General features: G+C 42.5%; 1 protein-coding gene across 1 annotated transcript in view; it reads right to left on the bottom strand.

Moving 5' to 3' along the window:
• The window catches only part of grid1a (glutamate receptor, ionotropic, delta 1a), a gene marked incomplete at both ends in the record, with an annotated part of 460,593 nt that overhangs the window by 142,565 nt on the left and 291,206 nt on the right, over window positions 1-26,822 (bottom strand). Inside the window, one exon of the mRNA XM_080739942.1 lies at window positions 746-951. Within this exon, the coding sequence (XP_080596068.1) occupies window positions 746-951 (206 nt within the window). The remainder of the gene's footprint in view (window positions 1-745; window positions 952-26,822) is intronic.

Below are 26,822 nucleotides of genomic sequence, written 5' to 3'. Positions count from 1 at the left end.
AGAACTATACTTAATGGAGCCCCAGGGACTTCCATTACCAACGAACCACAGGTCAGTTCTGCTATTATGTTATTTTCTGTGTTGTTATCCACCTACATGTGGTCCAACCCTGCCTTTCAATGCATGGGTTTCCATCTGTGATGATGACCACAGAAGCTCGCACACACTTGTGTCGTTCGGTAAAAAGAAGTCCCAGAGGCTGAGCTCAGTGGTGTAAAGTAACTGAGTACATTTACTACTCATTAGTACTCATTTACTCTTTGAGGTATGTGTACTTTAATTTCCAATATATAATACTTTTACTTCTACTCCACTACATCTCAGATCCAAATATTTTACTTTTACTCCACTACATTTATATGAAAACTTGAGTTACTACTAGCTATTTTGTAGATTTTGATTATTATTACAAAACCACTTCAGCCCTATATACCGGTACATTTCGGCCATTTGAAAATAGCATGATCTACAAGCTCACAATGCGCCGCGATGCGACGTATTGTGAGCTTGTAGATCTGCTATTTTCAAAAGATTTTTATACATTTGAAAACTGCATGAAAACAGCATTCTGCATAATGAATACTTTTACTTTTGGTACACTAAGTACATTTTGATGCCAATACTTTTGTACTTTATACTAAAGTACATTTAGAATTCCGGACTTTTACTCATAACAGTATTTCTATACTGCAGTATTGATACTTTTACGTAAGTCAAACATTTGAGTACTTTTCCCACCACTTACCTGGTGTATGAACACCTGGGCTCCCCGAGGGCTCATGAGCAGCACGGCCCGTCGCAGCGTGTCCCGGTAGCGGTTGAGCTCCTCGGTGCGCATGGTGTTGAAGAGGTCGGTGAAGACGCGGCTGACGTTGCGGTCCACCCTCTGCAGGGAGACGTCCAGTCCCATTCGAGACGCCTGGTCCATGAAGTTCTGCAGACCCCGTATATCTGGGGGGAGGAGGAGGAGAGGAGCAGGGAATGTTAGAGAGGCAGGGGCTGAAATTTCCAAAAAGGGCCTCTTGGTGAAAATATTGAAAATAGCAGACCTCCAAGCTGCGAAGCGTTGTGAGCTTGGAGGTCGTCTATTTCCGGTGCTTGATACCACACTAAACTAAGCATAATCAAGTGAATACTGGAGATGTGGATTTCTACACAAAGAGGGCAAAAATCTTTCATAAGATGCTGCATTCAAATTCAGGAGAGTTTGGACAAGGCAATTCTCTTGAATGCTGCCTTCAGGTATGGCATGGAAAGGCATTGCATTTCTTTCACCATAGTAAAAAACTGCATTTGTGGTCTGGAGAGGGCACTTTTTACAAATGGATAAAAGGGCAGGGGCTCAAGCCCCCTTTGATGTCTATGTGTGCACGTGCCTGGAGAGGAGGATGGCGAGAGGGACGGAGAGGAGAGAAAGAGATAGAGAAGAGAGAATGAAGGAGCAGAGAGAGCAGCTAGGGGAAAGCAGAACAAATCTTCAAGCAGGTGCAAAACTTAGACGGTGCTTCATTCCCAAAGCATTTCTTCCACGAGGCTGCCAAGTGAACAACCAGTACTTCCAACACCTTGAACACCCACTCAATACTCAGGCATTCATTCCACCTGCTTCAAGGCAATATTCACGCTCTGCTCTTGATCTAAAAGCGAGAGACAAAACAAGTACACTCGTCTCCTGCGTTTCTTGGGAGTTTAGAGGATATGAGATCGGAGACGGGCGTTGCTTCCCCCAGAGAACTTGGAATTACGCGCCTTCATTTCAATGAAACAAGCCAAAGAGAGTCTGCGCGGCGCAGACAAATCAAAGGTGATGCAGGGCCGTCTGAAGGGTCCTGGCTAAGCGCTCCGCACACCGGGGGAGCAGGATCCCAGCAAGTGCCAAAAGTCAGTGCTGCATTGTCAAGAGGAGGAGAGGCGGTGGTGCAACAGCACAGCCTTTCTCTGTTCACAATGGAGGCTCTGGCAAAATGTTCTCCCCTGCTATGTATGGGAAGCGAGTGTTTTGTGCGTGTGCGTGTGTGTGTGTGCGTGTGTGTGTGTGTGTGTGTGTGTGTGTGTGTGTGTGTGTGTATGTCCATCCACGCATGTGCATGTACAGATTTCTTCCTGTTGCATCTGTAGAACCTTGATGACTCATGCAGAGTGCCAGTGCTTTTGTGCTATCACATCAGTAACACATACTGGCTCTACAAGCATGCAGAGACTCACAATCATACACAGGCACACTCTCTCTCTCACACACACACACACACACACACACACACACACACACACACACACACACACACACACACACACACACACACACACACACACACACACACACACACACACACACACACACACACACACACACACACACACACACACACACACATGCATTAGTGCAGGGGTCTTCAACAGGGGGTCCGGTCCTCAGAGTTATTTTGGATTTTTTTTTTTATATTAACCACATTCTCCATCTTCTGAGAACTTTAGCCAAAAATAGCAGATCTACAAGCTCACAACGCCTCGCGCTGCGAGGCGTTGTGAGCTTGTGAAAGGTCAAGGTAAGTATTGACGGTTCAAGTGGTTAAATATCTGAAAACACAGATTGACATGAATCCAACATACACTGATGATTCATCTCTCTCTCAACTAAGGGGTCCTTGGCCTGAAAACGTTGAAGACCCCAGCATTAGTGTGTGTGTGTGTGTGTGTGTGTGTGTGTGTGTGTGTGTGTGTGTGTGTGTGTGTGTGTGTGTGTGTGTGTGTGCGTGGGGGGGGGGGGGGGGGGGGGGGGGCAGTTCTGGGGATAGCCTATGTCTAGAAAAGCATGCCTTTATTGATTGGTAGTGGCTCAAGGCCAAAATAGGAAATTCTGAATAAGAAAGTCCTTGACCTTGCTTGAGCATTGACGCAATAATGTTTCACAAGTTCACCATCCTATTATACAACTACTACATAGTAAAGTTCATAGTGTTAATTCAACTCTGAGAGGGTACAGATGCAACTTAATAGGCCCCAACACTGAGGATTTATACTTTGTAAGTACAATGAGACACGAACCATGCAGAGTCTATTTTTCTTGCCCCGCTGTTTTCTTGCAATTCATTTTCGGGCAAACAAAAACAAAAATACTCCCTGTTGTCAGTGGATTCTCTTCCGAACAAAAATGTTCAAAGGGCAGAACAAAACATGAAATTAAAGCATTAATCATTTTGAAAAGCTGCCAAAGTCTTTTATTTCGGCGTCTTTGAGGGCTCTCTCTCCTCTCCACGCAACACCTCATTTCCCACTCTTGGGTTTGCGTTGATGAAAGGACCCTTGTAGTTTCCAAATTGTTCCCTGGAACGTGGACATTGTACATTACTCTGGGTAGTACCCTAGTCCTACAATGGGCAATAGTTTGACCACTGAGCAATCATGGCTAGCTTTCCAATGTACGAAACAATTCCCGATTTAATTATGTCTGTTTTCCTTCTGTCCCACCATTGAACTATAGCAATTAATTGTGTGCCTTGACTGCTTTATTTTACTGTATTGTGATGACAAATAAGATTCCCCAAACTCAGGGAAGAAAATGTAATTTTGGAGAGTAGGGCTGAGGTGAGGCTTCCAGCAGAAAAAGCTAATTGAATATGTTCATCGAACTCAAATGGTAACTCAATACTTCCATGACACTTCAATAGACTACAATGTCTCTAATGCCAAAAACAAAACATAAACTCTGATTGTGTATTCATAATTTTGTTTGTGGTTTTGAGCTATACTGAATTACTGCTGCTTAGCCGAGCGCAATGAAATCCATCTCAGAATAGAAAGTAGAAACATATTGGCAAACTCCATGCAAGTAATACCTTGGCACATGTGCTGTGAGACGACTACTTTAGAACTAAATCCAAGCTCATCTAAGTTGATCATTTCTTCCCAGAGAAAATTTAAACGAAAAGGCCAAGAAACCAAATTCCCAGTTGTCTTTTAACATCATGTCATCTGACTACAAACAAACAAACAAACAAACACAGCTGTAAATCTGTGAAGAAGCCAGGGGCAGCTGCCACACTACAACTATTCTTGGACCCCGGCAGCATATCTGACTTCAAAGCCAGACGTCCATGGAGAAGCCATGGTGGCCACTTCCAGGGGGGCGGCTGTGACAGTGCCACAGAAAAAGGGATTAACATGGAATTATAGGTCTGATTCCTGGACATGTTCGCCTGAGCATCACTTCGCTACACAAATCTGTCTCTGAAAGTTTTAGATATCAAGCGTGAGCCTCTCTCTGGCTCTGTGCCTCCCCAAGCAAGCAGTATCGAACATGCCCTCTCCTACGATTGCCATTTGCTTTCTTGAGGGAGACAGGGTACAGGAGGGGAGAGAGAGATAGACAGACACAGGGGTGTCGCACCAAATTCTGGGCCCTGGGAAGGTCCTCGTCCTCGATGCACGTCCCACTGGGAGGAGACCCCGTGGCAGACCAAAGACCAGATGGAAGGATTATATATCCAAACTGGCTTCGGAACGCCTCGGAAGTTGCTCGGGATAAGGAAATCTGGAAGTCTCAGTTGGAACTGTTACCCCCGCGACCCAATTCCGGATAAGCGGTTGAAGATGGATGGATGGATATTTAGATACTTTGAAGGCAAAGCCATTCGAAAACCAAAGAGGCAAGAAGATGAATATATTAGTAATATTGCATCTACACCGAGACCTTATAAGAAGTTTGGACCAGCTCTGCTACCAGAGCCTGAGGACTCTGGTGGTCCTTGTCGTCAGTTAGGCCAGTGGTTCTCAACCTTTTCAGGCCGCGACCCCCACAATAATCAAATTTTAAATGGGGACCCCCCACCCAGATCTACATGCTCACAACGCCTTGCAACGCGAGGCGTTGTGAGCATGTAGATCTGCTATTTTCACATTATTTCTGCCTCTAATATTTGACAATTTGGCCAATGTTTAATTTCTCATTTTAGAGGTATTAAAAAGTCCTTAAATTGTCACTTTCGAAATGTGCAGATACCCTAGTCTATACACTTGTTTACTGTTGAGCGAGAGAACAATGTTGCACATTAAGTTAATAATCTGGGGACCCCCCAAAATAATTTGGGGACCCCCCTGGGGGTCCCGACCCACAGGTTGAGAACCACCGAGTTAGGCGACCAGGTCACAACGATAAGTGACCTTATTTGCCTCTAGAGCTCAAGGCCAAGACCAAGACCTAAGAAGTTTTTCAAAGTCTGTTCATTTGTATTTTAAGCTTGTATTAGCTGCCTGTCATCTATAACCTGTGAAATTAATATTTTCTCTGCTTATGGGTGATATTCATCTAATACAATTTTGAAATTCAAATTCAATGGTCTGTTCAGTTTGGTCAATTCATAACACATGAACGGTAGATATTTTTTGGCTAAAGCCAACCAATCAGAGGTATCTGTGCCTCCGTGTTTATGACACCATACTAATCTTTTCGGCCTAAACACGTTCTAAATCAGGGTAAACCAGTCGGAAGCCTCTGTGCCTATGACATCATGGACAAATCAACAAAATCGAAGTGTTCCATTGGTCTGGCTAACTCATGTCATCATCATTAGTGACATCACCATTTTTGTAACAAAAAGAGGGGCATAGGAGCGGTTTGCACTGCTCAATAAATAGCAGATATACAAGCTCACAGTGCGGGCCGAGTGCCACACTGCAAGCTTGTATATCTGCTATTTTTCAATAGCTAAAATAAAATAATTAAGGCCCCCTGCACCACCTTGGGCCCTAGTGACTCAGTCCCACTTTTCACCCTCTTGTGACGCCCCTGGACAGACAGAGAGAGACAGAGATAGTTTAGTGCTCGTATTGGTGAACGTGGATTGCAGTGCTGTACATGAGCATATCATGATCAAATGGATCAGAGATTTTTCGCTAAGCTGTCGAGCTCTGCCACAAACCAAGCAGAAAACTAAAAGAAATGGCTGTGGCACAAAGCACTGTTTACTCACCACTGAGACGAGACTTTTAAAGCAAAGACTATAATTCTCAGCACAAATAATATTTTCAACACATCAGTCTCAGCAGCTAAGCCATACAGGCTGATACAAGAATGAAGGGGAGGGAGAGAGAGAGAGAGAGAGAGAGAGAGAGAGAGAGAGAGAGAGAGAGAGAGAGAGAGAGAGAGAGAGAGACCACTTCTTTTCACAGACTATAGTTGCATGCACATCAGGGGAAAAAAGAAAAAGAGAAATCTTTTTGTGCTTTAAGTGGTGGCCCTACTGAGTGGGTAGAAAGGCTGCCTGGGAATTGGAAGGTCGCTGGTTCACCCCCTGGCCTGCCCAGACAGTCTACTTACTGTACATTGTGTCAAAGTGTCCATGAGCATTTTAACTCTATCCACCTGTTTCCGCGGGAATTTAATGTATTCTGGGACCGTCAATGGTCCAGATTACGATTACGTCACACTCGGCTCGTCTCGCTGCAACGCAGCTGCATGCCGGAACTGTCACCCACCTTCTGCGAAATGCACGATGGGACCCTAGAAACTTGTGTATAACTGCTCCTAATATGCCTACAGCTCCTATTATTTGGATAAGTAAATGCAGAGGCAAAATTTCATGTACAATGTACAGTACGGTAAGTAAAATGTACAGTGATAAATACCCTAACAACAACTATATTATTTATTTCATTCATCATTATCATAATTATTATTATTATAAAGAAAACTTTGTCTGCATTGTCAATGCACCATATTCAACCATAATACAGTCAACTAAGATTCTAATGACTTCAGTTGCCTACATATTGAAGAATCCATAATTTATAAGCAATAATATAGAAAAATGTGTGCTCTTGACTCAAGGCTCATCAAAGAATGGGCCAGGTTGGATAGGCCTGTTTAATAGTCCAGAATACTCTGTGAAAGCTTGCACACTTGCAGGATGCAGGATATGTTTAAAAGCAAAATGTGAGTACACTCACAGTCTCAGTTTCATAAAGAACAACCATGACAGAAATACAGTATGCTATTCAGACAGGTTTAAGTATTAATTCTGATTCTAACCTGCAGTGAATGGGACAGTAGCAATAACAACATATTGCGACCGAAGGTCGCAGTATAGCATGAGAAATATCGCAGCTTGTCTCCATCTGTGTCAGTCAGTCAGTCAGTCAGTCAGTCAGTCAGTCAGTCAGTCAGTACACATTTTTACAGTCTATGGTTCTATGGGTTTCTGTATGGTTCTATGGGTTTGTCGCTCTGACATCATGCTCTGATGTCACTGTTCAGGGGAACCACTCTTAACAGAATGGGTTTGCTGCTCTGACATCACGCTCTGGCTTGATGTCCCTTTTATGCCCATATATTTTATGCCCATATATAGTCGACAATGTGATGTCAGAACATGCCCATATATGGGCATTCCCAGATCACACTTGCAAATTAATTACATCTTTGTCTGCCCAAGAGCCTGCTTTACTCTGATTTACACCGTACCTTCCCCAAAAACATTAATATTATTAATATTAAGTGCCCTGTTAGGGTACTCCGCCCTTATGCCAATATATGGAGATCCCCAGGCATCAAACCCAGGCCCTAACTCGCCAAGGCCCTGCTTGGCTTTACTAATTAACATACGTTGTATGCCCATCCTAATGTCCTCAATATTAAGGACATATCTGGGAATGCCCATATTTGGTAATGCCCATATACAGTATGGGCATGTTTTGACATAACATTGTTGACTCACTGGCCAGATGGCCAAGAATTGGCGCATGTCGCCCTGAGGCGTCTTACTAGTAATACATGTGATAAATCTGTCTGTAAAAACAAAGATTTCCTATCAAAAACTTGAGTTATTATACCCAATACAAACCACAATGTGAATAGACACACATTATGATCATATACAGTACAGAATCCTGTCTATCATAACTCCTTCTCCAAGGTGGCCACTGGCAATGCCCAAGGCCTAAAGAATATTGTACATCGATTGCATTGTTGGCATGCAACCACGCCTTGCAAACGTCAGCCCAAACAAGGTCTCTTCAAAATTGATCTTGCTAATTTAGTTTTGCTGCAATGCAATTTCGATGATAGAATTTTGCATGACTAGAAGGAAGATCACAGCTCATCGCCTAGCATAAGAAACAGAAGGACTGGGAAGCTTCGTACAGTAAGAGTAGTTTGTTGCTTACGCTAAAAACATTGTTTCCACCTCCTCAGAGAAATAAAACTGCCTTAATCAATGTCTTTGAAATTATCCCCTTGAGTTGGCTGTTAAACGTGTTTTATTTTGTTGACTTTCTGCCTCCAGATAACCGTTATTTATCCTCTTAAGCTCTGAGGTGAGAGTAAACACCCAGAGCTCCCTGTGGTTTTCTTTGTTTCCAACACGGCAGTGAGTTATGAATGAGAAGAAGAGTGCAGCAATATCTACGGTTTATTTATAGAGCTGCCATACATATTTTCAGAACAATTCCTGTTAATTTTATTTCATCCAATGTTGGTCATAATTAGCAGAATTAGCACAGACAACAGGGTAAGAATACGGTAAATAGAGTTATACTAGCTGATATGCATCTCTTCAGTGATAATATGCATTTTTGCGCACACACACACATTCTATCTACCCATGTCTGTCTCCAGGGACGTGCAGAGAATGTTAGAGAGGCAGGGGCTGAAATTTCCAAGGGCCTTTTGGTAGAAATATCGAAAATAGCTGACCTCCAAGCTCACAACATGTCGCGCTGCGACGCGTTGTGAGCTTGTAGGTTCTCTTGCTGCAATTCTCTTGCTGCCTTCAGGTATGGCATGGAAAGGGGGGCATTTGCATTTCTTTCACCATAGTAAAAACTGCATTCATGGTCTGGAGAGGGCACTTTTTTACAGACGGATAAGAGGGCAGGGGCTCAAGCCCCCTTTGATGTCTATGTGTGCACGTGCCTGGCGCGCGTGCACACACACACACACACACACACACACACACACACACACACACACACACACACACACACACACACACACACACACACACACACACACACACACACACACACACACACACACACACACACACACTCTATCTACCCATCTCTGTTTCTCTCCCTATCCCTCCCCTATTGCACCTCTACCTGCCTGTTTTTCTTTCACCGTCTCCACATAATTAGTTCCCCCTCTCTCTCTCTTACTCGCCCCTGCTCTCCGTCGTTATGAAAAGCCAATTAATAGAAGGTCACTTGTATGTCTTGTGAAATTACCTGACATGTGAGTTGGCAGCAGCTAGACCTTATGGGTTAAATGTTACATATAATTGAGACAAAAGCTGCGTGCTATGTCTGGATCAAAATAGACATGAACTTTGGAAAATGACTGTAGTGGCCCGGGGTGTGTTTGGAAGGATTTCCCAGCATGCCATTGAGCACGCCCACACGTATTGTTATGCATTTACTTTTTGTAGTTTGTGAATGGTTTTATTATTATTTTTGATCAATGTTATTGTTTAATATCCGTTATGTGTATAAAGTTGTTTATGAAACCATGGCATGGGTTGTAGGGTTAGCTGTAGTAGTGAGTACCTTCTCCTCCTTAGTATTACATAATTTGTTATTGCGACCGTAGGTCGCATTTACTATCAAACCCTGCACAAAGTGTAAGTCCGTCAGTCAGTCAGTCAGTCAGTCAGTCAGTCAGTCAGTCTGTCTGTCACACCTCACACGTCACACTCTTGCCCTGCTCATATCTCCGCAACCGTTGCCCCGATCCATGCCAAATTTTGCACACACGTTCCTTACCTGCCAAACTACAACCTCCGGAGCTCCAGGGACCACCCCCAGATGTAAAAAATGACCAAATGTGCTAAACTGACCAAATGACCACCCCCACGGGGCTGCTCACGGGGAATTCCCGGGGACCACCCACTCCTGGTGCTCCAGAACGGATGCAAAAGTGGTGGCGCCCCCAGTGGAGGACCCCCTACACTGCAGCTCACATAAAATGCCGTAACTCCGGCTAGGAGCGACCGGGACAGCCGGGGCCGGTACCTATTCGTCCGCCTTGCCGGCGCGGAGACCCCACCCCTCATTTCTCACATGGCCCTCTTCTAGCGCCACCATGAGGCCGATTCTTGCAAAACACATTTTTGGACACTGCTCCTACAATTTTTGCCCTAAAATCACGCAAATCGGTACACAGTATGTCTACAATCATCCCATCAACATGAATCTCTCCCATATAGCGCCACCTCCAGGCCGATTTTTAAAAACAAATTTTTGGACACTGCTCCTACAGATTTTGCCCTAAAATCACGAAAATCACTACACAGTATGTCTACACTCATGTCATCAACATGGATCAGGAAGATTTTGGCAAAACACATTTTTGCCCTATTTGTGGAGATAAGTGACCTACGGTCGCTTATCTCCCGATTAGGGAGTCTTACTGGTGGATACCACTTTCATTGCTAAAGCTGTAATAAAAAGTGTTTCCCATATCAAAAAGTTGCCTTGTCTCTTACGGCAGATCTTCAACCCATGGGTCATTTCGTACTGCAACTAGGCCTGGGCGATAAATCAATTTTAAATCGAAATCGGGTTTTTTTGTTTGGAAGATTTAAAAAAATGTAAATCGTCAAATCGATTTTCAATTTAATTAGGGTAATTCTGTTGGGCATTGTGGGCACCTCAATGGTAAATTGTCTATTTTTCCAAAAATGTAAAAAAGAAAAAATGTATTTGGATAATGGCGTGTAAAATATAGTATGACTTGAACCTTTAGGAAATAATAAGCCAATTAAACTTTGGGGTTACTGGTTACCTTTCAGGATGAAGTTTGTTTAATCAAGAGCAGAAGAACATATTAAAAGTTGTAAAAGTTGTTAATTTATTAAAAAAAGAAAAAAACAACACACATTTGTTTTTTAGTTTTTTAAATGAAAACAAGATTTTTTAGACAATAATATATATTTACCAAAGAAATCAAAATCGAAATCGACTTTTCTGATAAATAAATCGGTATTTTATTTTTAGGCCAAATCGCCCTAACTGCAACCATTCCTTAAAAAGAAAGGGAAAACCATTCCAACCTTCTCCCCCTGTTCTATCACCATCTCTATTCTGTCACCAGAGTTTGTCTATGCACAGCAGCCCCTGCTACCTGTGTTATAAGGGGACTCCAACGCATTAGGAACCACTTCGTACCCGGGAGCTAAGGCAGCTGAATCAATCTCACACCTACTGTAATCCTGGCCCGTACTCCCCCCTATACTCTAATGGAGAGCCAGACACCACAGGGAGGGGAGAGACGTATATGTGGTTGTTTCCATCGATATTACTAAACCTTTGGTAATCTTGGCCCGGTCTGCAGAGGCACCCAATGGTGGTCTTTTGTTTATAAATTGGTCTACCAGCCTGCCTTATTTGACATATACACTGCTCCTTATCCTAACACCTAGGCAATTCAGCAGTCATGGCTGTATCCTGCCTGTATGGTGCCCCAGGCATTTCCCCTATTACTTTCCTAAACTGGGCACCTGGTGGCTTAGACCTTTTATTCTTATCTATTGTGTGTTGATAGTCTCAATATGAATGGTGGTGTATTTGATTTAGTAGTGCGACTATAAAAATCGCACCTGTGTGTATGTAGGTATCAAACATGGCACACGTGTTGATGTCGGTCTCTGCATACTTTCTATGCCGTTAGTCTCGTGTGACATTAGTCTCATGATCATACGGACATAGGGACATGGAGTAGGGACATACACACAAAGCCAGACTTAGGAACGGTTAGCACAGCTCAAAAATATAGGACTAGCCTACTGTAAAAAGTTAGATGTGCATTATTTCATCGATTCCCCCGACCCCCCTAATACCAGCCTTCAGTGGGGAGACCTGACATCACTCTTCAACAGTTTGGTTCAGGAATGCTCCTTGATTCTTTTTTAATAAAGAAACTTCTGACATCTGCTAGAGAACACCGCTGTGTTCTGAAAGACAGACCCTGCCCAGCATGGGTTGTGTTGCAAGAATTTGCAACAGAGGTATGGAAGTTTTGCCCTTTCTTGCGAAGTTGTGTGGTCAGTGTTGTTTGTTCCTCCTCTATGTTGACTTGTGAGGCTACAATATAGCCATAGCTACTGTATATAGTTGTGCTGAATATAGTTGTGCTGAATGCGATAAATATATCACAGCCACCTTGAACATCTGAGCAATCACTGTAGCCGCTATTAAGAACATCTCGGAGGCGCAGAACAGCCGAAAAAGGTTCTGAGACCACCCATCCGAGGCCGATTCTACAAAGGCCTTCTCACACCTTTATACGATGTTTCAAAAAATCACAAAAGGTTTCCCGCAATCCCTGATATTATGACCACAATTTAACACTACAATGAATAACTAAATAGTTACAATAGTAGTGTAGAATGTGTTCAAGAGGTGTCTATTTCATTCATTCAGAGGTGAAGTTTCTGTTTCATACAACAGGGTTATTAAGGTCTCCGGCCTACCGCATCACCACCAAGATATCTCATTACATAAGATATCAGAAAATTGTTGAATTATATATTCTCTGTTACCCTGAGCTGGTGCACCATAATATGCAGCTTACCAAGCCAACGCTAAAGTCATCAGTGTTACTTTAACTATAATTAATTTTTCATGGCCTCAATGGACCTGTGAATTAATTCTACTATATACTGTATGTAGTCCTGTCATACAATTGTTTAATCAATAATCACCTTCATTAGATGATGCCGGCGGTGGCAACAATTACATACATACACCTATAAAGGCAGAAATAGAAAGAAATATTAGCAAATAAAAATACTGTTGAGGATATTTTGCAGTAAATAAACGTAATTCGACAAAGTTACAGTGACAATACATTGTCACAGGCTAGCAACAAATGACTGGTGCAGACAAAAACAAGTAGAACGCAGAACACACCCATGTCAGCAATGGCAATGTGGATTGGTCTAACTCACTGCAAAACAATACCTAGAGGACGCTCTGTCCCTAATATCACATATGACCTGCCAGTGGCTTTTATAAATAAGCCCCATAACAACAAAGTGTGTAATGTGATTGACTTTGTCGTATCTTTGAACAGACCCCAGGCGCACCGTTTCTCCAGCCGCCACAGGAGTGGTGGGAAATGGCCCACGGCTGAGTCTGCTCACATTGAAATGCAACATTCAACTCACCGCAGGATCTCGTCCCATAACTTTGCATTTCATCAAGGTCATTTAACTGCAGGCAAAAAGGACAGGTGGAGACGGGCAAGAGCCTCGAGGGGTTTCTATTGCTTGAATGCATCATGCACTGAAAAGATCTACAAGATCACACTGTGTTGTGATGAGACGCAGTGTGAGCTTGTGTAGACAGTGGTGGAAAGTAACTAAGTACTGTACTATTATTTGAGGTAGGCTACTTTTACTTTACTGGAGTATTTCCAATTTTCAATACTTTTACTTCATCTCAGAGGCAAATGTTGTACTTTTTACTCCACTACAATTATTTGAACTTTAATACTAGTTACTGTGTAGATTTTATCATTCATCATTACAAAACATACATTAACCACTTCAGCCTTATTAACATTTTGGCTATTTGCAAATAACCGATTTACAAGCTCACAACACGTCGCAACGCGTTGTGAGCTTGTAGATCTGCTATTTTCTAAAGATTTTAATACATTTTATAAGATACCTTGTGAAACGGTACATTCTGCATAATGAGTACTTTTACTTTTAGTTCTTTTGTACTTTTACTCAAGTACATTTTAATTACCAGACTTTTACTTGTAACAGAGTTTACATTGCAGTATTGAAAGAAATGTAGTACTTTTTGTATAAAGTATAAACTGGTCATAAGCACTTGGCTTTTGGAGGTGTAATGCACAAGGGGCTACATGATCCTTGAAGACAAACTGAATTTGCAAAAGACACAAGTACGCTTCTCCTGTCCTTGATATGTGTTGATGCCATTACTTTGTGTTTGGAATAAAGAGATCAGGCATCATTGTACTGTACCTTGAGCACTGTCCGAAAACAGGGCTGAGGTCAGGCTGTTTTGGCTAAGCTGAAAGTTTTATTATATGCTTTAAAAAAAACATTCAAAACAACATAGTTTCAAAGAACCGAACGAGTTAGCTGTGGCCTTGAGTTTGATATGACAACACAACATGTTCTCCTTTCTTGGTGCCTCCAGGCATTTTCAATGCCTGGAGGCACAACAAAACAAGTATTACACAAGTGGTTTCCACAAGTATCTATGGAAACCAGCTTCCATGCTCGAAAAAAAGCTTGGAAATGAAAAGTTTGCTTTTTTTTCACTAGTCCTCAATTCTATATCAGCTTTTTTTAGCGTTCACACTGCAACATATAGCTTGCTTTGTTTTGCTCAACCAATCAGAGCACAGTATGGTCTGAGTAGGCGGGGATTCAGCCCCCCGAATCAACTTGTTGGCCACAGATACGGAGCTGCAGAAATTGCGACATAAATATTTTAACATTTTTTTAAATAACGGCTGTATATGTAATACCAGTAAGACTCCCTAATCGGGAGTCTTACCGTAGGTCGCTTATCGGCATTTTATGTGAGCTGCAGTGGAGGGGGTCCTCCACTGGGGGCGTCACCACTTTTGCATCCGTTCTGGAGCACGAGGAGTGGGTGGTCCCCGGGAATTCCCCGTGAGCAGCCCCGTTGGGGTGGTCATTTGGTCATTTTTGCACATTTGGTCATTTTTTACACTTGGGGGTCCCCCAGGGAGCTGGGGGTTCCTGGGGCTCGGGGGGTCCTTGGAGGTTGTAGTTTGGCAGGCAAGGAGTGTGTGTGCAAAATGTGGCATGGATCGGGTCAACGGTTGCGGAGATATGAGCAGGGAAAAAGTGTGACGTGTGGCTCAGAGTTTTCCCTTTCAACATCTTGGTGAGTAGCGAAAGTGTATTTTTTATTTTTACTACAGTCGAGAGGCTTTTCCCACACAGTGCCCGACCTCGTTTAAGTACCAAATGTGCACCCATCTGCTTAGTGGGAGTGACAAACATCAGAATGTGTTTGCACTTTAGAACAGCTAAGACCTTGTCGGCGCAGTCCCCCAGCACAATATTACCCCGCTATTTTAAAAGTTATGGTATTTAGGATACAAAGAAGACCCTCAAAAGTCAAAACCTCCAGTTTCTTTTTTTTTTCTTTTTTACATTGTTGGTTGTTGTTGTTGTTAGCACAACTTCAGGCACTTACTGTAGAGTGGCTCAGGCTGTCAATCACTACTATAAACTTTTCATTTCTATGTTCCTGTCTAATTATGCCACCAAAAATGGCATGCGTGCCTCAGCCTTCAGCTATCAAGTGGCTTTCCCAAACAATTTGGTGTCAATGTCAGCAGTATAAAATGCTTCTAAAACCAACAATAATTCATCACTTTCCATTGACAGTTCAGTTTGTCGCACTCCCTAAGGTTTTAGCTACAAGTTTAGCTCACCGATTTAGTGTATAGGATTTCATTTCACCTTTGTTAAAATGTCATCAGCCTTTCTGTGACTTGCTATATCAGATACATGATCTGGTATTGGATTCATGAATGAGACTTTGACTATAGGGATACTGTGCTCTGCCTGCACAACCCTATCTAGAAAATGCATTAAATTCCCATGGGCGAGGGATATCTTGTATCTAATAATTGCGACCGTCAGGTCGCAGTTACTATCAAAACCTCCACCAGCTGTCAGTCAGTCAGTCAGTCTGTCTCTCTGTCACGTCACGTCACACTTTTGCCCTACTCATATCTCTGTCACCGTTGCCCCTAGCCATTCCAAACTTTGCACACACACACATTACCTGCCAAACCACAACCCCCAGAGCTCCAGGGACCCCCAGGGACCCCCTTGTGACGTGCCAAAACGTGCAAAAATGACCAAATGACCACCCCAACGGGGCTGCTCACGGGGAATTCTCGGGGACCACCGACTCCTCGTGCTCCAGAATGGATGCAAAAGTGGTTGCGCCCCCTAGTGGAGCACTCACACAAAGCGGTCATCAACATGGATCTGTTCCATTTAGCGCCACTTTCAGCCCCATTTTTTCTAACACATTTTTTTACACTGCTCCTACCGATTTGGCCCTAAAATCGCGCAAAGCTATGACATGAACACAACCCCATTACAGCTAAATCCCACATTCTCTGGGCCAACTTAAGCAATACATTTGCCACGCACATCCCCCTACGCCCAGGAACAAATTGCTCTTACAGGCTTCTTTGTGTATACATGTGACCTGACGGTCGATTAGCTAGTGTAGGAACACCTTTACAGGACCTAGAGAGACTAGTGGATGATGGTGAGGTGTCATGCTGACATAAAGCAGGAGTGGTTCTTTGGATTTTTATGCATTCAATTCTTCCTTCTTCTATTTTTATTTAAGGATTGTAATACATAAGAATTTTTTTTAATTGAAATATAAAAATATACTTATTTTCATTGAAAAGTAGGTAAAGAAAAAAAGAGAATGGAGAAGGGACCAAAACAAAGTAATAAAAATGGAATGGAGATACTAAATAATAATACCGTAATATAAAATAAAATACATGGTACACAAGAAAGCGACCACTTTTTCAACAGAGGCTGCAATATTCTCAGGATAATACCATGTTTTTTGAGCCTGATTTATTTTAGATTATTAAAGTATGCCCCAGTTTTCTTTTGAGTATGGGCAGGTGCAATTTTGTTGATTTAAAAAAGTTGTCACAGGGGGGGGGGGGGGGGGGGGGGGGACTGAGTTACTAGGGCCCAAGGTGGAGGGGCCTTAATTATTTTATACTTTAGCTATTGAAAAATAGCAGATATACAAGCTCACAGCGCGGCACCGTGCCGCACTGCGAGCTTATAGATCTAGGTATCGGTATAGGTATCTGCGAAATTTTGATACTGGGGGGGTCCCTGGAACTATTTTGAGATGGGGGTCCATGGCCAAATCCATATCAATTTGGGGGTCCTTCACATGAAAAAGTTTGAGCACCACTGACATAGAAACATAGGTTTTTCAAAAATATTTCGAAATATTCAAAGACTTGCACAGATTTTCACGTTTTTTTCAAAAATAGCAGATCTACACGTTCGCAGCGGGGCGCTCGGTGCCGCGCTGTGAGCTTGTATATCTGCTATTTTTCAATAGATAAAGCACAAAATAATGCCTTAATAATGCGTTCCCAGTCTAAATGGGTTAAACTCCCCTCCCCCTATGAAGAACATTCATGGGGGGCCCGCAGTGAATTCTTGTACCCAGGGCCCAGAATTTGGTGCGACACCCCTGCCTGTACCATATGTTGAAGCATCACAAGCCATTATCACTGGTAGCTGTGCAATACCGGTGATGATACTGTAACAGCTGTGCTTGCATTTGTTCAAACACCTGTTGACACCTACAGTATAGGTGAATAAAATAGACAAGGTCTAGCTGGACAGTGGTGGAAAAAGTACTCACATCTGTTACTTAAGTAAAAGTACTGCAATGCAGAAGTACTCTGTTAAGTAAAAGTGCGGAATTCAAAATGTACTTGAGTAAAAGTATGAAAATGTTCGAGTCAATATGTACTTAAAGAGGTGGTAGTTTGTTCTGTAAGTGTCTATGGAGTTAACATTAGGGGGGACACGAACCGGCTGCAGACGGCGCACGTCAAAACATCCGCCCCCATTATTTTTAATGAACATACCCACACCAGTGGAGTCAGACGCGTGTTCACACCACGCCCGCCGCTCCGATACTCCACTGTTCTATTTTGGACTTGCACCTAAAAACATAACTTTAACTTGCTTATTGTAAGTCGCTTTGGATTAAAAGCGTCTGCTAAATGCCTAAACTGTAAACTGTAAACTGTAACACTTTCTGTACAATTTTGAAAAAAATCTTCCTCCAAGTATATGACTAGTAAGACGCCTCAGGGCAACATGCGACCTCGGTTGCACCAATTTTTAGCCATCTGGCCAGTGATGTATATCGGACCAGACCATATATGGAGACCCCTGGTACCGATTTATGGAGACCCCTGGTACCCATATATGGAGATCCATGTACTGTATATGGAGATATACTGTCAGAGCCCAAACATGCTTATTCAGTTATTTGTTATGTGAAAGTCCATATGAAGTCCTGTTAGATATGGGCTTAATATTGATGACATCAGGGAACTCCATATTTGGGCATAAAAGGGATTCTGTTAGTGTGACATCACAGTGAAGCCAGAGTGTGATGTCAGAATGACAAACCCATAGAACCACAGTGTCAGGCGTTAGACATACAGTAGATACATACATACATATAGACAAGCTGTGACCGTTCACATACTAATCTGCGACCTACGGTTGCAAATAATACCTGATAATTATGTTGTGGGGGGGGGGGGGCGGGTGCACCATCAATTGTGTCAGTTTTAAACATATAGGCTTTCTAGCTGTTCCTCTGAGTGCATCTAACTCAAGCTGCTGATACGCCTGTGTCAAATTCAGTTTAGCAAACTGCCTCTGGCTAGCTGTGGTAAACAAATCTTGTGTACTATACATCCAAAGATGTAAATAGTGGAATCTTTCAAGTGTATAGACTAATATGGGTGGTACAACTTTCTAGTTTGTGCGCTGCTTCTGAATGGCCTTGTGTAAAGGGGTATGCCACCGGTTAGGCTTTGCAGAACTTTGGTTTCATGTCGTGAGACCAGTACAAGTTTAACAGCCTTAACCAATTTCAACCCATAATTTACAATTTAGGCATTTATCAGACGCTCTTAATCCAGAGCGACTTAATAAGCAGGTAATACATCAACACACTAAGCAAGGTAATACATCAATACATCAACATCAATCAAATGCATAGAATAAAAAAAAGAACAATGGTAGACCAAGCACCTAATCAGTAATTATTATTTTTAAATATAAAACCTAAAAATGCTATCTAGCTTTCAGGTATGGTCATTGAGGGCAGGGTTCTTTATACTCTGCTGTCTGCTCACATAATTTTTTTTTGTGCCCCAGACAAGACACGGCCACAACAACTTTGCCAATCGGGTTCAGCTATTGGCACGGTAGGTTGTGCATCGGTTTGCTGAGTGGGAATTACTACCTCTGGCGTAGTCGGCAGGACGTGGAGGAGGCATGAGGGACATGAAAAGATGTGCCTTGTTATGCGTGTATCGTGACTCACGATACACGCATAACAAGGCACATGATGTACTGTAGTCTAGTAGTGTGAAGTGTGGGCCCAGCTAGGCGCAAATCACTACTTGGATGTGCCAATGTAGCACAGCAAAAATAACAGATCTACAAGGTCACGTGTTACAGCTTTTTTTATTGCTTTTGTCCACCTTTTTGTCCACCTTTTTCATAGTATTCTTGCTGGGATATATGATGCCTGAATACCTGCTTGACTTTTAACTTAACTGTCAGTCATAATAGTAGAATCAGTCTATACTGTGCACGCCTATGCAATCATTTTACACTAAATACTGCAATAGCAATTGTAATGAAACTCTGTAACTGTTCTGCCTCTCCCTCTTCATGTACTTTCAGACTAATGAGTAACGCAATGATTTATCATTAACAGTGTTAATTAGCAATCAAGGTGGACTCACCGATAATTCACTGATTTAAGTAAAATAAAGTGGGCGCTGCAGGTACATGAACTTTTTCTTAGCACTATGTGCTCTGGAGTAAAATGGTGACTTTGTGGAATTGATTAATCTTTCCCCTACCTCTGAGTTCTGTGAAGCGTTTACATATGAGAAAATGAAGTGGCTGAAATCACTGCTGCAGGTTAATAGTTTACCATATGTCACTTTCTGATTTAGTAGAGCCAAGTTATAGTGGGCCAAAAGAGCATAAGAAAATTAAGGGGCATTAATGTCTGAGGAGACTATGTGGGAACGTGTTCATGGCAAGGTCCTCCACTTGTGTCCACATAATTTAAAGGATGCAAGTGTTGAGAACCATTTAAAGCAAAAGGACAACATTTGTTATGAAACGTCTGTGTGTGTGTGTGTGTGTGTGTGTGTGTGTGTGTGTGTGTGTGTGTGTGTGTGTGTGTGTGTGTGTGTGCGTGTGCGTGCGTGTGCGTGTGTGCATGCGTGCATGCAAAAACATTTGTATTAAATTCTTTCAATTGAAGATCATTATTAAAATGTTCACAATAATTACCTACATTTCGAATAGCACACAATGTTTTATCAGGGGAACTTTGTCTTCTCAAGAGTAATTTGCGCTGGAAGTTTTATTGTACCAATTATGGAAATAACAGTTTTGCACAAGATTAAGATTATTAACCCTATTTTTATTGAATACTTTATTGACAGTAAAAAGAACAACAATGGTATTATACAAGGATGCTAAAAGGATAACACAAAAAGCCCTGGGGGCTTGTTTCCATTATGGTCCTATGTATTCAATTCACCAAGACATTTGAAGACATACATAGCTATTAATCCTATGTGAAAAGAGCGTTTGGTTCCTATGACTTCTCACCTCACTTACTGCTGTCACACAAGCACTGCTCACTTTTTTTGTAAATCAGTGTACTTTTTTTTTCCCTTTTTCACCTCATTGCCATTCATTAATTTGAGGTGTTTATGCTAAATGTGACAAACTCTAGCAGGAGTCAGCAGTTACCTAGCAACGTGTCAAAGATTCAACTGAAAAAGGGCAACGCAATCACTATTAATTGCAAATCAAAGGAATGGAACATGATCTCTTGAAACACTTAGAGTCCAACATCAAAGGTTTTTTGACACCTAAATGACTAACTGAACGAGATGAGGAGCTCCAGGAGTTGTCTTTGCGATGTGTTTTTGATGGGACTGATGCATTGCTGGAGATTTGAGTGAATCAGCTTCCCTGACACACTTCATTACACCCAGCCACGCTACGCCTCCCCAAGGCCAGGAGAACCAGCTGTTGGAGTTGTGATACAAAAGCAAAATAGCACAGCGCTCAACCAACTGCAGCACCTAACGTTGCTCTCTCTCCCGCCCGAGAAACAAAAACCTTGGGGCGGAGGAGTCAAACACACCCAAACACCTGGAGTTTTTTTCCAGGACATTGATTACATGTGCTAGATGTGTTAGGGGCCGTGTCCACAGATTATACTTTTTTAAAGTGCCATTCTACAGCTTCAATACAACTTGGCATAGATTGCACAAGTGTCTGCAACTCGTGGAGGGATGGAACACCCTTCTGGTGTTTTGATGATGGTGGTAGGGAGCACTGTCTGGTGTTCAATTTGTAGATTTTGTGACTGCGAAAAAGAAACACATTTCTATAATCTACTGGATATTTACTTTTGACGCCATGGTATACCCGGGTCTAAATTAAGAAATTGATTTTAAACCATTTCTGTAAATGTGATTTATTTGGTTGTGTACATATTGAAAGTGAGTTATGTAGATTGTCATATATGTCTAACTTGTTGGTATAGGTGGGCAATATGAATGTAAAGACACAATACTTACTATGTATATGAGTTAGATTGCTTACACTGAGCCTGATGAGATGTATATGTACCTGTTATGATTGGTTCCCTTGGCCACAAGGAGGTATAAGAGGACATGCACCTACGGTGCCATCCTCTTATAGCCACGCCCTGAAGAAGACACCTACGGTGTTGAAACCGGTCGGCATTAATGGCTTTTTATTGTTTTAATATCTATTAGCCCTAAGTGTCTAATAAAGGCTTTTTTAACAGCGTTCCTTGGCTCTGAGTGTGCGAGAAGAACCTCCCGATGGGACCGCCTGCTGATCTATAATCTATTCTAAAAACTATTCTATAATCTTTAAACCACGATTTTGCAACCCATTTGTCACCCAGTGCCAATTATCTCATGTAATCCTGGGCGCTACACTCCCTCTGCCAACCTGGGGAGAGCAACGGACTGCCTCATGCTTGAGGAGTCCAAGCCGCTTCTTTTCACCCGACATGGGAGAGATTCCCCAGCTGGACGTAGCACGTTATTCCAACCAGTTCCTTTCCCCTCCGTCAGGCACCCCGGCTGGCCAGGGGGAGGCAGTATAGAGACCAGGATTACTGCATATTTTTGTGAGGATTTTTTACCCTAGGTGACACAGGGAGAACATGCAAACTCCACACAGAAAGGCCCTTTTGCCGACCCCACTTAGAGTATGGGCACTGATGAAGCAGAGGAGAGAACATGCCCCCCAGCGCCCACAGCATCCCCTGCGGGAATGGAACCCAGGACCTTCTAGCTGTGAGGTGACAGCACTACTGACTGTGCCACCGTGCCCCTTCACATTTTCATAACTATTCAATGATCGCTCATGCCCTATGGATGGGGGAATTTTAATCTTGGAAGAGAGCGCTGCAATCAGGATAGCAGTGTTTCACCATAGGATAAAGGTGGCCTATAGAGCCCGTCATTGAAGCGGCTAAGCTTTTCATACCAATTCAATCAACTTTATTAATCCCACTAGGGGCAAATTAGCTTCAAGCAGCTTGTAACAGAGAGGTACAAAACAACATAAACAAACAAGTACTCTGTGGAATAATGATCTTAAATACAGTATACTCAAGGTAAAACAAGGTAAAGGGATAAAAATGCATTAAAAACATTTCAAATGTAAAAAAAAAAAAGAAAAAAAACATACAAACCATTTAAAAGTCGTATTGCAGAGGGAATGAACGATTTAGAATAAAGGTTGTTACAAGCGGTTAAAACATTATGATGCCCTGAAACAGAGAAGAGTCACCTGCCAAAAACATGTCCAGGAGAAGCCAAAAAAAGCTTGCAGCTTTACAAAAAGAACTACGGCCTTCTTGTTTTGCTCAGTTATCTTGGAACAGATCTTGACAATGCTGAACAGGCTGTTGCTATCTTTTACTGTAAGGCTGTGAAACCAGCATATACTGTTCTGCACTCACACACTTGTCCAGATCGAGAATATGGTGACGGATGACTCATCTGACCATAACTTTTTCCACATCTCGGAACATTGCCTAAGGTTTCTGCACCACTGAACTCTAAAATGTGAACCTCCTGACACCTGTTCACCCCAAAAAGAACCCTCTTTCATAGTCACAGATCTTTTTCACTTACCATCTTGATCCAAAATCGAGGTCAACGGAACTGCTCAGCATTTTTAGACATGCCACACAGTATGAATTGTATCATGCAGTACACCTGTACAGTATACTGTAGAAGCATTTGCATTCATTATGTGCCTCCAGATAAATATTCCGGTTTTCCCTTTAAAATTGCCACCCGTCTGTAGCTCCTGTCTTAGTGCCCGTCACTCACTGTCTGGTCTGTCATGCAACATGTTAACTGATACCGACTGATGGTTCAGTAATACAGTTCTGACACCACATATGCCAAGGGTTGTCAGCACACTTGGGGCATTTTAATTATTGGAGCATCAGCCGGTGAGAGCTACTGTATATGGCAGCGGCAAAACAGATATTCCTGCACATAGACACGGACACAGTGTTGACAGAGGCATCTTGTTTTTGACACACCACTTTAATGCATTTCATCTCAGTCTTGCGATAGTAATGTTATGAAAGAAAATGTCTTCATATCCGGAATGATATCTTGTAAGCTAGACCTTTATAGCAGAAACAACCTGCTCATGACGGGATGATCGATTGAATGACCTTTCTTTAGATGCTCTAATGTATGCTGTTTTTCATTTTAGAGTGCCGAAAGACCCACGCAATAGTCAAGACGAAGAGAACATTAGTGATGTTCTGGGTGTGTTAAAAGGGGATTGTGTGAGCAAAGCTCATAGGATTATTAAAGACCCAATTGAATTATTATTATAGTATTAGTATTAGTAGTATTATTAGTATTAGTATTATTTATGTATTTATTTATTAATTATTCTATTTTCTAGTAACCAAAACCTAAGAATGTTCCTTTTGCATATCTGTATATGGGAAGTACAACCTTGAATCTTGTTGCTGTATTCTCAGTGGAAACACGCAACTAATCAGCTTGCTTTATCTTCATTTGTTTGTTGTCTCACAAAAAACACTTGCATTGACTGATAGCTTGGAGGCAAACTCAACAAGGCTTTTGCTTTATGTTTTGGAGCCTGCAAGGCTTTTACACCCAGAAGCAATATTTTCATTTCATGACTAGTTCAGCTCATCATACTACACAAGACTCAGGTAAACAATGTGTTCTAAGTTGGCATTGGAAGATAGCACTTCATGTGGTGATTGGCCGGTTGGCGTTGGTGGGAATGTGTGCGAGTGTATGAGTGTGCGTGCGTGCGTGCGTGCGTGCGTGTGTGTGTGATGATGCTTTCCCAACATTTTGGCTATTGCTAATTCCACATACAGCACCCTGCAATTAGAATGACACACACTCTTTATGTAGATTGTGCACTTATATACAGTAGATAATATTAGCTGGTGTAGGAGAGCCATTTAGCCTTTCACTCTCTCTCTCACCAAGGGGGCCAGATGAGAATTTGACATCTATAGAGCCTCACACTACGGCATATCTGCTTATCTTTGCATGCAGTGGGTCACAGCAATGCTACTTTGAGGCATGCATAGTGTGTATTTTGACTGTTCTATAATGAGCACCCTAATTAGCTACTACATCAGTTTAATTAAATGAGTACTGAGTTAAACACTGTAACACAAGAACAAAATGTCAGCAGCACCGACTAAATAGTGCCTAATTTAGCAGCCTTAAAAATAGGCTGCCTCCTTAGAACTGATACCCGAGGCATTATTTCTAACCTGCCGTGCCTGGTTAGACTTAGTCATGACACGTTGGACATAGTCCTGCTCTCGAAGGACTTCCAACGTAAGACTAATAGTCTGCTATGCAGTGCTATACCAACGCCTCTACAGTATGCTGTGCTGTTTATTATGCAATATGAATACAATTTACAATTGGTTCCACAGCAACCTATTGTAACTCTATTGTATGCCAAGATAAAACTACCTGGAACCGAGATGTGAAAGATAGTGGAATTTCTATATGGAGAAAAAGAAGAATCCTGCATTTTTCACACGGGTGGCAAAAGTGTTCTGCTGTGTTGCGCTGGTATTTTAATCGATCCAGCACAGCACTGCTGAATCGGCTCTTTCTACACAGGGAGAGCCGCTGGAAGAGGCCAATCCAAGGAGGGATCTCGGGATAAGTGAAACAGCTTGTCACATATATCCACTTGGGGCACTCTTAAAGTCACATCACCGCCTGCATCGGGGATAGCTACATTAAAGCTGGAGCCGGTGCGCGTGGCCGCACGCGTGTGTGTTTTCGTCTATGTGCACCCATCACACATCAGCAGGGGCGTCACAAGGCGGGGAAAGTGAGACTGAGTTATACTAGGGCCAAGGTGGAGGGGCCTTAATTATTTTATACTTTATCTATTGAAAAATAGCAGATTTACAAGCTCACAGCGCGGCACCGAGTGCTGCACTGCGAGCTTGTAGATATTTTTGAAAGGTCATGAAAATGTTTGCAAATCTTTTAATATATGTATTTTTTAGGCAAACATTTGTAACTCATATTTTGCTTCTGGGGGGATCCCTGGAACTAAATATTTTGAGATGGAGGTCCGTGGCCAAATACATATCATTTTGGGGGTCCTTCACATGAAAAGTTTGAGCACCACAGACAGAAACATAGGTTTTTCAAAAAACCTTAGAAGGATTTGAAATATTCAAAGATCCGCTGTGAGCTTCTATATCTGCTATTTTGCAATAGTTAAAGCTTAAAAATGCCCCCCTATGAAGAACATTCATGGGGGCCCCGCAGTGAATCCAGAATTTGGTGCGACACTCCTGTGTGTCTATGTGCACCCATCACACATCAGGCATGGGTGTGGGACGGCGGTGGGGTTGGATAGGCACAATATTCCCCAGCCTGCCTGCGTCACTGTACACTACATCCAGCACAGTTTATTCTGCACTGTGTACATCCCTCTGCCAGATAGACAGCCACAGAATTGCACTCCCTCTCTACAGTGGATTGCTCTCGTCTAAGTGGTAAATAGATTAGCCAGCGGTGGCAGAAGTGTCCTCTGAGGAATGTCAATGCAGTAGGCAACTCCCTCCATCTCCCTGCCCTTGTGTTCAAGGCAGAGCCGTTTGCTTTGTGCCAAGCGTTGGTGGACTGGAGACTGGAGAGAGGTCTGACCTGTGGGGACCTCTGGGTGAGATAGGACTGGGGCATATCTGTGAATACATCAAGTGCTCTCTTTATTGCTATTCAGTACCCGCTCGCTCTCTTCCTGGCATCCACGAATCAACTTATTAAATAAAGACATGTCTATCTAAGGCAGGGGTCTTCAACGATTACAGGCCAAGGACCCCCTAGTTGGGAGAGAGATGAAGCAAGGACCCCCACAACCTTTTCATAGATTCCATATTTAACCACTTGAACAGTCAATACTTAATGACCTTTCACTATGTACTTAGTCTGCTCATTTTCTCCTCTACACCAAAGCTCTTTGCCGAAAATAGCCGATCTACAAGCTCACAACGCCTCGCGCTGCGAGGCCTTGTGAGCTTGTAGATCTGCTATTTTTGGTTAAGTTCACAGAATATGGACAATAGGGTTCAAGTGGTTGATATAAAATAGGAGATTTTTTTCTATCACTCAGAGATTTGGAGGACCCCCTGTAGTAACTCTGAGGACCCCCTAGGGGTCCCGGACCCCCTGTTGAAGACCCATAATCTAAGGGAATGTGAAACTTACTTAGGCTAACTGTTGATTATCTTAGTAAAAGAAAAAGAAAAAAAGAAATGATGTATCTCAGGATCCACATAGAGACTGCCTTGGCCCCACATTACGCCAATATGTAACACTGGCAGTGGATTTTCAGTGCAAGTGGGAAAAGGAAGAATAGTGC

The sequence above is a fragment of the Nannobrachium achirus genome (genome assembly GCF_963921795.1).
Source record: "Nannobrachium achirus genome assembly, chromosome: 13".
NCBI classification, from domain to species: domain Eukaryota; kingdom Metazoa; phylum Chordata; class Actinopteri; order Myctophiformes; family Myctophidae; genus Nannobrachium; species Nannobrachium achirus.
The sequence above is the reverse complement of the archived record's forward strand: the minus strand, read 5'-3'. Positions and strand labels throughout refer to the sequence as shown.